The sequence below is a fragment of the Enoplosus armatus genome, chromosome 12 (assembly GCF_043641665.1).
Source record: "Enoplosus armatus isolate fEnoArm2 chromosome 12, fEnoArm2.hap1, whole genome shotgun sequence".
In the NCBI taxonomy this organism is placed as follows: Eukaryota; Metazoa; Chordata; class Actinopteri; order Centrarchiformes; family Enoplosidae; genus Enoplosus; species Enoplosus armatus.
In genome coordinates this window covers 19,717,886-19,734,727 of record NC_092191.1, presented here as the reverse complement: position 1 = coordinate 19,734,727, position 16,842 = coordinate 19,717,886, and the positions used below count along the sequence as shown (strand labels likewise).

Sequence of the window (16,842 nt, the reverse complement as noted above, 5' to 3'; positions counted from 1 at the left end):
GAGGAGACGATGCGCACTGTAACAGTAGGGGGGGGGGGGGGATGAATCACCCCATAACAATCACTCTCACTACAGAAGCTCTGATGTTCACAAGTTGTTACATCACCTCATTTAGGCCTACAATCTGTACAGCTACGAAGAAAACGTGATTTATTGTTTGAATTATTAAGAGCGAGAAAACCTGAGACCTGGCCAGCCGCCTCGCAGCGGCTCTCCTCCTCCTCCTTGTCAGTTAAATATCGGCAGGCGCACCTGGCTGTAAAGGGAATGGGAGATGACACTCTGATTGGTTCAATTCGTGTTACGCCCAAAACACACCTATAAATAATTGGAAGGAATAGATACAACCCCTTTGTGCCTTGCGCCTTACATTGCGCCCAGATTATGCACCGTTTAACTAGCGAAAGGGGAGTAGGACACGCCCTAAATGCACTTGCACCATGCGCTATAGATCGTTTAAATAGGGCCCTCAGACACGGAGCAAACCGAAAGAGCTCATTACTGCAGATAGTAGAGGATTCTGACCATGACAAAAAAGAGACTGATCAAGAGACTCCCTGCTGGCACTTGCTTCCCACCAAGTTCAGAGGGCTAAGAAGCTGCCACTTGGGTCTGGCCAATTAGCACATTAGAAGGTGTTGTTTAGATCCACAGTGGCATGTGTCTGTGTAGAAAATGTAGCCGCCACGACAGATCAAGCCCTCCAAAATCAGCTGGTGTCATGCGACTCTGCTGCTCATGTCTCTGCTGAAATGCATTTTGCATCTCTTTGGCGTCACTGCAAGTGTCCATTACACCGCGCGATCAGTTAAACAGTGTTCACTGGGACTTTTTGTGGAAAGACTTTGAGTTTCTGTGGTGGAAGCAATAAAAACTGTAATAACTTGTTATTTATGCCACATAATGTATCTACTTTTCATTCTAACAAACGACCTACTTCTGAGAAGAAATCGCAGAGGTTAGACCCTGACTTTAACGGCAAATGTACTTTTTATGAACTTAAGTTAAAAAGAGGAAACAGACCTCATTTTGAGCTGATCAGCGCGTCAAAAAATGCCAAATGCAAAGTAAGCATTTTAAAATCATCCATCCGTCATCCATTTTAAATGGTCCTCTTCAAGGCCTTGAGCCCAGCCCAGTAGGCAATGGGCCGGAGGCAGGGTGTACCCTGGACTGGCTGTGAGTCCATCACAGGGCTAACGCTCATAGACGGGAGAACACATTCACACCTGCAGGCAACGCATGTGTAACCTGCATGTGTTTAGTTTGTGGGCGGAAACACAGCCGGTGTGTTCACATGATGAGCTGTGAGGTGACAGCGCTACTGAGCCTCCGTACCGCCTCTACATAATATAACACAAGGTAGTCTTATCAAACCACACTATCATTGATTTTGATGTTTTACACATCAGTAACACTGCTAGTGTACATTCAGATCCTCTATGTATGTTATTCTATGTATGTTATTGAATGTCCGTGGCGGCCAGTGTACAACATTGCTCCCGAGCTGATAAAACGTAATTCTGACGTTTATATTTATTCTTTTGCAATTGTGTTGAAACCGAGCAATGGTTTGTGACTTAGTATGGCGGAGGCAGCTCAGTTTTGGGCAGTCAAGGTGTCATCTTGTTATTCTTGATAGGCAGCCTGGTGGGCAGGTGTGTCGGGTCTGTCAGTGTGCACTCTGCAGACTGCGCTTTCATCTGGGGAGAGAGGGACCCTACAGTACATAAATATGAGTGATGTTTGTTTGTATGCATTCATGTGCGCGCACAGCGTGAGCTTACGTGCGATTGCCACTGTGGCACACAGCCTAAATGTTAGTTACGTGCAAGGCAGCATGATCACGGGGACGAGAGGACAAAGACGAGCTGTTAATATTAGTTTTATTCTATGGATCTATCTTTTTTTCTTTCTTTTTTCATTGTCAGGGCTCAGTGGATAGCGACTGTTTGGCAGTTTGGAGAACTGAGGTCTTATCCCTGTTTGCAAGTGAAGGTTTCGACAGCCAAAGTTAGAGAGTCTGGGGATTTACAGAGATGGATAGAGTGAGAGGAGCTGGGGGATCTTTGCACAGCCAGCGTTTCATTGTCAGACTGCACAACACTGACAAACATGAAAGATGAATAGCTCTGTCTCTACCAGTAAGTGCTAGGAAATCAATTAGATGATGTATGGCACATGTATGTGTATGTTTTCTGGATTTGCCTTGAGTTCTAGTCCTTTCTTTTTAGAAATCTTTTCTTTAACCTGTACATTTCTTGCTGCTATCCTCATCTATGTCACTGCAGAAACATGTTAGGACTATATAGGTCATGATTGGGAGATACTATATTAATGAATAATTAGGTACTGATTAGTTCATAAGTATCCGTAAAGAGCTAAGTAGCCACTCATCATTACTAAATACTTGATAATAGTTAGTCTGGTTGCGCACCCCAGAGTGAGGTGGTTTGATTGGACTTAAATAGTTTAATAGCTGTAAAGGAACTACTCATTAACAATTCATTAAGTATCAGGTTGTTCCGGATTTGTTCCTCTCTTATTCCTTCGTAACTACTCACATATTTGTGTTACCACACACACACACACACACACACACACACACACACACACACACACACACACAAACCCACTCACTCCGTTTGTGAATGTAATGAGGGTCACACAGGGCGACCCAGATTGATAATGCAGTGTGCCAGAGGCAAAGTGCTGTCACTGCCATCACTAACGTGGCTTTCCCATCCAAGGCTGTTGCCAGCTGAAACAACAGGCTGGAAGCTATGTGAGTGAGACTTTATGCAGCATAGCAACAGTGTGCTGGGAGCGAGTTACCCCACCATCTAAGCTGATTTGACACAGTCAGGTGAAACAAGTTCTGAGTTTCGTGGGGAAGACTTTTTCTGTGCTTTTCTTTTTTTTTTTATATAGGAGCCTGTCTGGTCCAGAAGTTTTGTCTCTAAGGCCGTGTGGTGGATTCACCAGTAGAACAGCCTGTCCTAGCGATTCCTTCTGAGATGGATTTGGACACTCATGATTTAACGCATTCTTCCAATGTATTTTTTTCCCCTGGCTATTCATTTGATTCATACACCATCGTACCGTTTTCCATTTCTGTCTTTCTTAGTCAGTCACACTAATTGATACAGTCAAATTTTTTAAACACGCAAAATCAAGCGGTGATTTTAAGAAGGAAATGGCATCCCTCATCAAAATGGATCCAGGCAACACTTTGACTAAAGTTGAATGCAAGTGAAAAATATCTTTGCTGTATTCATTATACTCAAATCACATTTTACTAGCCACGTTAGCGTCAGGGCTCAAGGGATGGCCGTGTCGGCCAGTCGGTCCAGCACTTTGGTCCGAACTGAAATATCTCCACACTTCCTGAGCTTGGCGAGCCCCTCACTTTTCCTCTAGCACCGCCATGAAGTTTACATTTTTGGTTTTGTGTAAAATGTCTTTTTAAGCAAATATTTAGTGATTTTCCATGAAATTTGGCACGGATGACCATGGTTCCCACGGGCCGTCATGAGGCAAAGTAATACTTTGGTTTATGACTAGATACTTCCAAAACTAACAGTCCCATGTTTAGTGTTAATTTTGTTAATGTTCGCATGCTAACACGCTAAACCAAGAGGACGAACATGGTAGACATTACTGCACCTCATAAACATCTGTTTGTTAGCATTGTCATTGTGAGCGTGTTGTCATACTGACATTAGCAAGCTAGCATTGCTGGCACGGCTGTGGACTGTTTTTAGACTGCGTTTCGTTCCATAAAGTGCAACGACTGTGTCCCCATACAGCAACCAAAACTATAATGGGCTACGTGTAGCATTTTAGCATTAATAAATCATCACATTCATCTTTAGACGTTTCTATAATTAACAATGTACAAACAAGGTCATCACCGCTATATCTGCCCCACAGGGTCTCAGATGTAGCGGGAAAGCTACTGCATCGCTTAACAGCAAAAGGAGGTTGCTTTATAGGACCATATGACAAGAAGCAACAGGGTTAATGGCGCGTACAAGCACAAACAGTAACACTAGCATGAGATAGAAACTGCCAATTATCTTGACCCAAGTCGATTAACTTGTTTACAGCAATTAGATATCAAAATGAATCTTCAGTAACGCTCTTGATGCTTTCAAACACATCACATCTTCACCCTGAGGATGAATGGCTCGTGCATGTGTGGATATTTGATGATGCCGCTGTGTGAAAAGAAAAGCAGGCCATGCTGCTTCCATGTTCTTGCCCTCCTTGTCACACATTTGACTACAGCAGCGCACAAGTGACAGAGGGGACTCTGCCAGCGTGTGGAGATGAATGTTTTCTGCCTCTGCACATGGCCCGATCTGTCTTGCTTCAGCCCCTCTTACATCATGGCACGTGCCCCGGGGCTTTCTCTCTACAGAGCAGGCGTTCCGTATTTGGAACCTGATTTATACACACACACACCGCTGGGGAAGGCGCAATGAGTGTTCTTTTCCCATGCCGCAATTGCCAGCAATATAATCATCTTCCCACACTTCAATGTGCCTTTAAGGACAGCATTCAGACACAACGGGGGAAAAATCTCATGAAAGCAAACAGTCATTTTAAAGGCGTAAGTGAATGGACAAATGGACGATGGTTTAAAATATTCTGAAGCCGGTCAATTCAAGATAATCTAATAATTAAAAGAAGCATTTTTTTTTTTTTTTTTGTTCTTTTATTCTGTTTCTTCTCGTTTTCCAGTTCCATGTTGCCATTTTAATCTCCCGTCTTTTCTTCCGCTCAGCATGGCTTTTGTAAGATTTTCAGTGGAACTCAATCGACACCCTGCAGATCCTGTGAATAGCGAGGCGGCCGTGCAGAGGAATCCACCGAGTAAATGCGCAACGGGAGGAGAAAGAGAAAAACAAAAAAATCTTATTTCTGTTTTCCTCTGCCTCTTTCTTTTCTTTCTGTCTTTGTTCTCAGGTTGTTAGAGAGCTCCTTGCTCAACGCAGAAGTGAAGGAAGGAGAGATTCTGCCTCCTACCATTCAGAGGCTGATGAAAGGATACAACAAGTACCTCAGGCCTTTCTTTGACAGTAAGGAAACTGCAGACACATGCAGCCATGGAAATGACACTCAGGGGAAATGTGTATTTTACAGAGAGCGAGAGGGGTTCATATTGCAATTTTGTGCTTTTGTGCCCCTGCTGAGTAATATACGCTGACATACATTTCAATTTACTGCATATGTGTTTTGTAACATGAGATCAAGTCAAATTTATCTTTGAAATTGGTTTTCCCATAATTGCTTTGGGTGTAATGAAATGATAACAAGGACATACATGCAGAAGAAAACAAGAAAGCACTGATTTGAGGTAAGTTTGTAGTTTAACCAAGATCAGAGCTGCTAATACGTGCTGTGGTTTAGGTTTCCAGCAGGCGACTAATTTACACGCAACAGAGAAACAAAGGATCTCAGTGTACGCTTTCAGAGGAGCGGTGTTATGTCATTCCCCACAAAATCCCTCGCTGTAGCGCCATTGTTCCGGGCTCCGGGAAGCCGTCACAATGGGATTATGGTTTGTTTACTCGCTGTTTGATGTGTAATAACACCTCGGACTTTACCAAGCGGAATGCTATTCAGCATAATCACTACTCCTCCCGCCTAGGAACCGGGAAGTTTGGCACACGCTGATGGTAAAAGCACTGGTAAACACAAACACGCACATGTATTAGCATTGCTAGCACTGTGAAGAACTTCTATTGATTTTATTCCCTAACCTTTTAAGGTAAAACGAAATCCCCCAGAAATGCGTCACTAAATATGTGACACCTGTAGTGCTGTCATCATGCACACAGTGGCTTCATGGTTGCTGCACAGACATGAGAGTCCTACTGATCTTCCCGTTGAGTTAAACTCCAATAAAATGTCTTCATTTTAAGGGCTGAACTGTTTGACATCGTGTGAAAACATAATGAACACGCGTGCAGTAACTACACACCCGTACCCACTCACCTACGGTGGCCACACACTGTACAAAGGCGCATGCAGTATCTGCAATATGACAACAGGCTCATTAATCTCTCACAGAAGTGACGGCTGGTGAGTGAGAGAGTAGGAGAATGGGAAGATGAAGCATAGGAGAGCGGCTAAGTTCCCCCTCTTTGAAGGCGAATCAGGGAGAACTAATTCCCTCAAGGAGGTTCACTCTCGACAGACTGCAGCTGTTGATGTGCCAGCGATTTGGGGTCTCTTTAAAATATGCTGTCCTTCAATAACCTTTCATTATACAGCACCATGCTTTATTATACAACCCTACATCCCTCAATATACCCTGTTATATCATATAACTCAGTCACGTGTGCGCATTAGCACTCACAGACACGCACTAAAGCATAGGTGTGTATCGAAATGGAGTGTGTGAACATACAATAGATGCCACATCCAGCTGTTTATTGTCGGTTTCTTGTTTGTTTCTAGATGGTCCTGTGACGGTGGGTATGAGCCTGGACATTGCCAGCATTGACACCATCTCAGAGATCAACATGGTAAGGCAATATTTCTATGCCCTACTGATCACTTTCAATCAACAACAACCCAAAAAACTACATAAGTAATTAAGTGTAGCATTCAGTTTAAGGGTCGTTGTGTTCACTAACGTCTCCTTGTCCTGTTTACGTGACACTTTCAGTGCCAGGCCAACTATAAGGAGGTATTCCACTTTTTTCCACAATAACCACGGCTGGTTCCAAAGGAAAGTGAAGAAACGTGTTGCTGTGAACAGTTGCAGTCAATGTTTGCCTTGAAAAATCCAGTCACAAAACGCATTTATTAGAATTCTGAAGGTGTCAGATGTGAAAGCTCATTACAGAACAGTAATCCAACTAGTTAATGGTCTCTGTGAGGTTTTTGGTACAACTGACTGTAAATATAGGCATCACAGCATCATAAGCAATAAATAACACAGGCCAAAACTGATCAAGTCCAACCACGTCACTGACCCTTTTGACTTCATAGGGGTCAAGAGTCAACACCTACAATGTGAATTGTTTACAAAAGCATCATAATCAGTTAGAGCTGAAATGATCAGTCAATTAATCGACTAGTTAGATAGACAGAACAATAATCTGCAACAATTTTGATAATCCACTGATCGGTGAAGTCACTTTTTCCAGCTTCTCAAATGTGAATATTTGCCGTTTGTCTTTGTTTTCTGTGACAGCAAGCTGAATGTCTTTGTGCTTTGGACTGCTGGTTGTACAAAACAAGCAATTTGAAGAAATCAACTCAGGCTCCGAGCAATTGTGATGGGTATTTTCTGACATCAATCGATAAGGAACATTTGCGTCCCTAAATGAATTACGCCGGCAACCATTTACAAGAGCAGTAATGAAACCCTTTAAAGCTTCTTCCCCAATTCAGGAGAGCGCAGACACAACCAAACCTGATGTGTGTGTGTGTGTGTGTCACTTGGATCTCGTAACAACACGCAAGGAGAGATGACAACAAAGCACGGTAGCTCATTTGGCTCATTAGTAATCGGACTATTTTCATGTTGACTGACGGCGAGATACACCAGCCAGTTCGTGGGTCAAACAGTGGAGAGAACGCCGGCATTCCTCCGGCGCTGACAGGGTTCATTCCAGTGGGGCTGACTGTGATTGGCTTGGACATTGCACTCACAGCTTGTTGCCACACAACAGAGGAAATTGATTATGTAGCTACACATGATGTAACATTCAGAAAGGATGTGCTGCAAAAACTATGTTCAGTGTCCTAAACACCAGACCAGATTTGCTGACTTGATTTGCTGCTTGGATTATGGTTGCTTCAGGCACAGGAGGGCTTAGGGACCTGACGCCGTCAATACCCAACAATGCAAAAGAAATCCCCTGGCTGATTAATGAAATATGAAGTATGCAGGAGAAGCTTGGTTTGCAAAAACCTCACTTGTTTGTCAGTGTGCTGTTGACATGCTTGTTAAAATAGTCCCTCAGCTCTGTTGTGACCTTTGAGCCTCATTCCCGCAGGACTACACCGCCACCATATTCCTCCGCCAGCGCTGGACGGACGAGCGCTTGGTGTTTGAGGGCAACAAGAGCCTGAGCCTTGACGGGAGGCTGGTGGAGCTGCTCTGGGTGCCTGACACCTTTATCGTCGACTCCAAGAAGTCCTTCCTCCATGACATCACTGTGGAGAACAGGCTGATCCGCATCTTCCCCAACGGGACCGTCCTGTACGCGCTGAGGTGGGATAACGAACAAGCCTGTTGTGTTTATTGGCTGTTGTGTTTGCTTGTTTTTTTTTCCCGCTCCAAGAGACAATGAAAAGTAGGCCAGGGAATGGAGAAGAAATTGGCTGAGGGAGGAAGCGTGGGTTGAATTTGAGATAATGTGATTGCAAAGCAGGGAGTTGTGTCAATTCTGTTACTCGGGTGTTGGATTGTATGAGTGCAGGAGCATGTGATCTATCAGTACAGAAGGGCTGCGGGCTATCAAACCAACACAAGTCCCATCAGCATCAGCGTTTATTGCTCTGTGTGCAAGGGCTTGCGCGTCTGACAAGCTCTTGGCAAGCTTCTGAAACTTGGCCTTTTGATTAGATATTGGGCCAAGCAGACAGGTTATAGATAGAGAGGTTATACATTATCCAGCAAGTGGATTTGTTCAGCTCTTTTAAGCCTGAGATGATGGGATTTACACATGCCACCGTTTATAGATTGTATAAGAGCTGTCCATGGTCCTGATTTGGTCTTGATCTCAGTGGTTCTTTTAATGCATACAGTAGGATCTTGGTTACACATGTTCAGGTTACACAAGAGAGAAAGGATGTCACAGGGAGGACATTCTCACTGTTTTAATGGCAACTTTGTCACCCTCATAGGGGGAAAAATATACATGGGTGTCGTGAAATTGCAAATTGGGTTGGGTATTCAGGCTCAGTATGGTCTGGCGTCCCAGTTAATCATGTCTCTGCACACTTGTCTTGTCAGTGAGCTTGGGACCTTTGCCTCCATACAGAGAACCGCACAATTTCTGGGCTTTACCCCGACAGAGGAAATGCAGAGGAGGGGAGCACTTCCACAGTCAGAGAGCAGGACGAGTGAGAGTAAAACAGGCCCCAAAAAAAACAGATAGTCAGGAGTGGGATGGCCACCTCAGGGGATTGGGGCCGTGAAAGAGGGAAAGAGTGGAGAGAGAAATGTGAAGTGTTAAAGGAAAAGGACAGCTGTGGTAAATGTTTCTGTGCTGTGCCAGAGGGAATACATGAGAAAGCACTGAGGTGACTGGAGCTAAAGGTTGAGCTGGTTTAATTAGAATTACTGTATGCTACTTTTATGGCTCAGGAGGTTTCTGGTTCATATTTGTGATGAAAGATATCATGAAGGAAGAAATCAGAAATCCAAATTTCAGTACAGACATAGAGATTCCTATCAGACTGCGGCTTGAATAAATTGTTGTCAAGGTGTTTAGTGGACCGCCCAGGTGGATTTTCTGAAGGTCCACCTCCATTTTCCCTTTTATAGGTCAATGCGCTGCAGCTTATTGGTGCATAGAAAAACTATTTTCATTTCCTCCACAAAATGATTGCCCCTTTCACTGATTATGAATTCACATCAGGGCCCATATGCATGCAACTTGTAAGAGATGGTTTTAATCCAGTAGAAAGTAGGACTCTGAAGCTCAAAGTAACTTTTAGCAAAGTAAGTGTAATTCTGACGGCAGTGACTCCCACGGACTGCATTCACGTCTACCTAAACTACCCTCAAGTACTCAGTCAGCTAATAGAAGGCCAACAGAGATCGCTGCGTCACTTCAATCATTAGTGCTTCATGCACAGCCTGTCCTGATTAAGATTGGCCATCATTAGTCGTATCAAACACTTCCATGAGGATATTATATTTTCCATAAAGTAATGTCAACAATACAGATCTGTGGATATTATTCATAAAAATCTTAAATGAGTTAAAGACAGAGTAACCATTTAAATGATTCTCATCTGTGGTGGTCCCAAACATCAAATACATGTTTAATTGTTTCTGTTTTTCCAAATCACATAACACAGGGGCTTTATAATATTTTTCACTTGCAAGTGTATATATTTAGGATCATTTAATCTGGTTATTTCTATGTTTTTCTTTGTTTTTTTTTTATTTCAAACTCATCAGAATTCTTGTATTTCACAGCAACATATGAACATTTGATTGCATTCATGCTGAACCCATCATGTCATGGTATATGTTGTGTATCCATGTATCTTTTATCAACTTATCCTCATACCTTTCTTAACTATGTAAAGTGTGCAGCCAATGCCTCTGCTGGTCACTCGCAACTGACCCCTGAATAAGCTGAGACCAAGTCGTAACTGAGCGCTAAAGAACCTTTACACATGGCACTTCATTTACCTTTACTTTCGCGAGAATCCCCCTTTAATAACAGCAACCTTTTTGTTCTTTAGGATCACCACCACAGTGGCTTGCAACATGGATCTGACCAAGTACCCCATGGACAAGCAGACCTGCACGCTACAACTGGAGAGCTGTAAGGACACTTCACATTGAATAAAGAAAATGTGAACCGCGCAGCTTGAAGCTGTGGCAGTGAGCTGGTGGGTGGGCGTGATGTCAAATGAATCTGATCAAACCGAAGGATCAAACGGATCACTTCCTCTCATCTTCTAAACTGCTGGTGTCTATGTTACGCAGCAGACAGAAATTGCATGGGGCAATCCTGGTCATGATGGAGTATTCTCCTGCGAGTGTTTGTCTGCCGTAAATGACGTGAAATGTCATGAAAAGATGCGGCTGGATGGCAACTTGCGTGAAAATTGTCTCCCCCCCCCTTAAAGGAATAGTTCGACAGTTTGGGAAACATGCCCAGTTTCCACTTTCTTGCCTGGTGTTAGATGAGAAGATCGACGCCACGCTAATGAAGCAGGAGGCCGGAGACCATTAGCTTAGCTTAGCATTAAGACTTAAAGCAGGGGTAAAGAGCTAGCCTGGCTCACTCCAGATATGATATCAATCTTCTTCCTTTTTATGACCGAACAGCGCATTTCATAAAATGTTGAACTAGACCCATTACTGATCCAAATGTGCTTTGTATAGCAACCATTTTCCCACGAGCCCTTAGGCGCCATATTTTAGGGTCAGTGCTGTGCCTGATACTAAGCCCACCTCCTTTTACAAATCCTTCAAACTCATATTAAAATCTTCAGAATGCGAACCTCTGCCAGCAGGCTTAGAAGATTGTGATTTGCCTAATTTTGACATATTTGCAATGGTTTCAAGTGGAAATGCGGTGGCAATGTGTTTATAATTAAAGAAAATTGTTATCAAGATTAAATAACATGACAAGAAGGATTTTTTTGGCTGTGCAAGAGACGGAAGAAAGAGAAAGCCCCCCCCCCCCTCACTGTCAGCCCCTCTCACTCTTCTGCCGTCTTTGCTTTCCAGCTCGCTTTTGCTCCATGCTATTAAATGACAGCCAGCCCGGCTAAGCTAAGTCTGATCCCCGCCAGAAACCCACCAGGACCTCAGTGCCAAATAAAACATTTAACGGCAGCTCCAGTCCCACTTAGCAGACAAAAAGACATCTGGAGGTTAAAGTTAAGTAACTGAGAGGATGATGGATCCTTCCTCTGCTGCTGCAACAATTCCAGGCAAAATAGCTGCATCTTTCTCTCTCTCTCTCTCTCTCTCTCTCTCTGTCTGTCTATCTCTTTTTTTCTCCCTCTCAAACAATCTCTCCCTGCTGTTTTTCCCTCTGTCTCTCTCCTTCAATCTCTACCTCCCCCTTGCTCTGTCTCCCTGTCTCTTTATGAAGATGTATATTCAAGGATTTATTTCTTTTAATGCCGTGCCAAACGTGGATCCTCTTCACAAGGAGGAAGGTTTCAAGAGAGCGCCGTTGTGGGAGGGTGCGGGGCGTTTAGATCGGGATTGCGGTAAAATATTTAGTGCGCCGTGACACCAGAAAGAATCACAGTCTTTTGTGATCTGTGCTTGAATTTGACTTTTGAATTTGACTTTTGGTGAAGGCCCTTTTGAAAAAAAAAACTCTTTGATTGTGGATATGGCGACTTGTTTCCAAGCGGCCACAGGGCACTGGGAGGTTGTTTGTTGCACAGCATGTCACTTCCCATTTGTGTCTCTAATATGTACTGTACTGACAGGGCTCTAGGTCAGGAAAATAATGAGTTATTCTCATAAGATAATTACTCGAGAGAAATTAGATGAGAGAGAAAACAGTGATATTACACGACCTTTCGGCATTAAAGTCACCGCTGCCCTTCATTAGGGGACTCGCTCCCACCACCATGGCTCACCCTGGTCAATAACACATGACTCCATATGGGCTATAACAGCAAATGAATGAGCGCTTCATGTGCAACAGACTATAAAGGTGTATCCCAGCGTCCGCCAAGTGCACTTCCTCTTACGTTTCTTATTCTCTTGCTCCCTCTGCAGATGAATTAGAAAAATACACCAAAGAGGTTTTTAGCCTTTTTAATCACACCTTTTTGTCCTTGACACAGTGTTGACATAAGAACTACAAAATTGATATTATTATTATTATTATTATTATAGTAACATTACACTCTCAAAAGCACTACCACACTGAGCCGTGGCATCTTGTTAATCTTGCATGCCTTCATATTCCAAGTTTTATTTGGGTTATCGAGGCTCTCTAGGGCCCAGTGCAATATGCATGATTAGTCTGTTAGGGTATGAGGCAAGAGTTAAGCTCTTCATCAGAAACGCCCCCCCCCCCCCCCCCCCCCCCTTCTTGTGCTACCCCCTTACCCCCTTTGAACTAAAGATTTGGGCGACAATTCTCTGTGGGTTCTTTACTACGAGCAACACATTTCACATTACACATACTTATTTGACCCATTTATAATTTATACATACTGATTGGTGTTGTTATTTTCTGTAATGTCCATCTCGTTTTTCCTCCTACAGGGGGTTACAACATCAATGATGTCATGTTCTACTGGACCAGAGGGAATGAGTCCGTCAGTGGTTTAGACACCCTACAGCTGGCTCAGTACACAGTAGAGGACCACTACACATCTGTCTCAGAGGCCGTTTACGAAACTGGTAACAATGACCCTCAGAACAGTCACCTGATGTTACTGCCATGGCTAGGCTAATGCCTAGCATTGCTAGATACTGTAAAATGAAAGCCCTTATGGGTAGGTTTTCTGATTCACACTACATGTTCGTCTGTTGTCGTGTCCATTGACAGACTTTCGTCCCTCTTCTCAAAGGCAATTACCCCAAGCTGGTCTTCCACTTTGAGCTGAAGAGAAGCATTCTGTACTTCATCCTGGAGACTTACGTCCCCTCCAGCCTGCTTGTTGTCCTCTCGTGGGTTTCCTTCTGGATTTCCCTGTCCTCCGTTCCAGCGCGGATATGTATAGGTACGGGGCGAAGCAATCCTCTTTTCTTTTTTTCTTTTTTTCACTCAAATGTGAAACCGTGAGCAAATGTCAAATATTTAAGGTTCAAGGTTCATTTATTAGTCATTCTACAACACAGGGGTGCCCAGGGAAATTAAAGTTGTAGCCTCCTTCACACTACACACACACACACACAGAACACACATATCCAAAATCTGAATAATATATATTATATAACGTATAATATACAAAGGTAGTATGGTAATGTTCAAAGCCAGTATAACAGAAGGTTCCATGACATTTATTCATGGTGGAGTGCAGACAGTGGATAACATAGATAACGTAGATTTTACATTGCACCAATCCTTATCTAGGTGTTGTGTGTCATTGTAGGTGCTGTGCACTGTATCCACCTTGTTTCATCAGTAGTATGTTTTCTACTGCACAGATACAAGAGACTTTTACCGTCCTTTGGTGCACAAATGTTGGTTTGGGTTTGGTTTTAGAGGGCTGAGGGTTGAAGAGAGCATCTGCGACACTGGTGTTATATAGTTGGAACATCCAAACATAGATGTTGCATTGAATTAGATCCACCACTACTGCAGGGGGCTTTGAGAACACTTAGTTCTCAAAACAAACAATCCTACTTCGTGGCACCCCAGATGTAGAGGCATTTCATTTCGGTGAGGTCCCTGCAGATGATCTTAGTTGCCTTTGGTTATTTGTTGTGGTGTTGCTGTTTTTTTTCTACATATGAGTGTCTGTGCATTTGAACTGTTGTCTCATTATATTTAAGGACATACAGTACGTAAGAACAGAGGACGTATGAAAAACTCCAGACGAGGGCATATTATTTTCTGGTCATCTATAGGGACGTAGGAGTGTGAAATCTAGGATGTCTTGAGTTGCAGCACTGAAGGCCAAACTTGGAGTCATGAGTAGGGCGAGAAATGGAGGGTTGGGTATCTCCTGTTGCAAGACAGGTCAAGAATGATTCTTCTTACGGACAGTGCTGTCCGCCGCCGTCTATTTCAGTACACTACATACAGCCTAACATACCTCCGTTGTGTCTCTGTGAATGTCAAAGTCGCAGCACAAGGCGGTATTATTGTCAACAAATCCCACCAAAAGGCCAAAACCCAGCAATGAAGTTATCCTTTTTAACAAGTATTGCCTGTGTATCCAAATCCATTAATATAGTTTATTCGTCTGTGCCATAGGCCGCTATTGTATTAAAAAACACATTAGCTGCACCGTTACATACAGCGAATATACTATACACTTTGTTCACCAAACAATTTCATTGGGTGGTTGTCCGCAGGTTTAAAGTTCCCGGAAATTTGGTTTCAAATCTTGTGTATTCCTCCATAACATTAAATATCTTTGACTAAAATAAGCAACAATCAAAGAAAAAAACATCCTTCCATGTTATTTATTAAGAGTTAACCCTCAAAAGCTCTCCTTCATCAGGACTGTGTGGGTGTGGATCGGTTAGATTTGATTGACAGTTACATGGTAACATAAGCCGACGACCACGTAATTGTTATCACATTTTAATTTCAAGTGACATCGCCTATTTTAAATGGGCCCCGTCCACTTAAAACTAGTGAAAGGGCACAGACAGAAATCCCTCATGTAAAAAAGACAAACCCCCAAACAGTTCATCACTCGCATGAAGCGGATTGAGAAAAGAAGTGGTCTTTAACGGTTGATCAAAGAATCCGTGCTTCACCAGTGTGTGTGTGTGTGTTTTTGTGTGCCAGGAGTGACCACAGTGCTGACCATGACCACTCTGATGATGGGGGCCCGGACGTCACTGCCCAATGCCAACTGCTTCATTAAGGCCATCGATGTTTACTTGGGAATCTGCTTCAGCTTCATCTTTGGAGCGCTCATTGAGTACGCCGTGGCCCACTTCTGCACCCTCACTCACGCCGACGCACACATGCTCATGGTGAGACCCTCCTGGATACGCTATCTTCTTGTTACTTGTTGTGGTCATTACTGTCGTCGTGGTCACAGTCCTTGTCTTCATGGCGGTGGTCATCGTTAAAACCATCACCATCCTTATTATCGTCATCATCATCATCATGTCATCATGAGCACTTTGGGGTGAGTTGAACAAGTGCTACAAGCTCTCGCAGTTGGAAGCATCGTGTTTTCGTTTTTCCTTCCCGTCCGGAGCTCATTCTCTCTGTGGTTCTCACTCTCCTGCAGTACGGCCACCACATGCACGACTTCGACGACGAAATGAACGGCATCCTCACCACCATCTCCAGACACGCCAACAGGGCCAAGAGACGCAAGGAGCCCGCCGCATCTCCTTCCCCAGCTCCCACCTCCCTAGAACTCGCTGTCAGCCCTTCCAGCCCCTCGGGCAGCGAGCCGAAGCCCGAGGCGTCGCCTCCGGAGCCCACCAACTGGTGCATCACTGTTCTGGTCACCCTCCGCAAAGTTCTGCGCTCCATAAATTGCTGTCACGTGGAGAACCCCCACCACATAGACAACTACTCTAGAGTCACCTTCCCCCTCTCTTTTGTCATGGTTAACCTGCTCTACTGGACATATTATCTGTACTTTTAGCATTCGCTCAAGTGCAGCACGTGTCCCAGAGAGTGTGTGTCAGAGAGTGTGTGTGTGTGTGTAGACAAGAAGTGTATTTTACCGTATGTATGTACAGTAAGTGTTATTTAGGTGTGTTTTGAGATGAGTGTGTAAAATTTCTACACTTGGATCCATGAGCGAAGAAGCATACTCATATAGGGTTGTTTTTCGGGAAAGAAAAGTGATACTTATGATTACAGCTCCATTTTTCGATATTAATGTGGACTTGAATGGAGTCATTGCTTCAAATTTTAGACAGCTGGTTTTGTTAAGGAAATAGGCCCACCTGACACTGACTGGGTGAGATTTGATCTTAGTCTTGAGCCGTGAGAGGATGAGATTGTTGCTTACTAAGAAAGGTTGGCCAGTCTGCATACGTTTTGTCGTAGTAAGTGAATCACCGTGTGTTACTGTCTGACGCGGAGAAGATGGAGCTGTAATTTAAGGCTTCATGACAGGATTTGCTGGCATTGCTTAGGGGGGAGCAAATGTCCATTCCACTCTGTTGTGATGGATTGATCATTGATACTTTGCAACCTCATTTTCCATTTCTGCCTGCAGGTACAACATTTAGAGGGACATAGGAAAATAATGGATGCGAGAAGAGGGATGAAAAAGCAGAGCTGGAAAAATAACTCAACAAGGAGAGCGCGTTTAAAAACTATAAAACAGTCTCCCAAGGACGATCGTTTCCGCTCGCTGTTGAAATCTCTCTTTCTTCTGTGTCCGTCTATGAGTTATTTTTGATTCACTGAGCAGTGCTGCCTCTGTCTCTGTCTCTGTTTGCCTGCATTTCTTTCTTTCATTGACACTATAAATGTAGTGGCCTTTGATCCCTTCAGTTGT

At 43.6% G+C, this 16,842-nt stretch overlaps 1 protein-coding gene across 1 annotated transcript; it reads left to right on the top strand.

Annotated features, from left to right (window-relative positions):
- Nucleotides 1–1,460: 1,460 nt before the first annotated feature.
- Nucleotides 1,461–15,975, top strand: LOC139293883 (gamma-aminobutyric acid receptor subunit pi). Its single transcript, XM_070915536.1, has 9 exons — nt 1,461–1,503; nt 4,962–5,084; nt 6,469–6,536; nt 8,019–8,236; nt 10,447–10,529; nt 12,953–13,090; nt 13,261–13,413; nt 15,156–15,346; nt 15,610–15,975. Exons 1-9 carry the CDS (start codon nt 1,461–1,463, stop codon nt 15,973–15,975), a joined length of 1,383 nt encoding a protein of 460 aa, XP_070771637.1.
- Nucleotides 15,976–16,842: the final 867 nt, after the last annotated feature.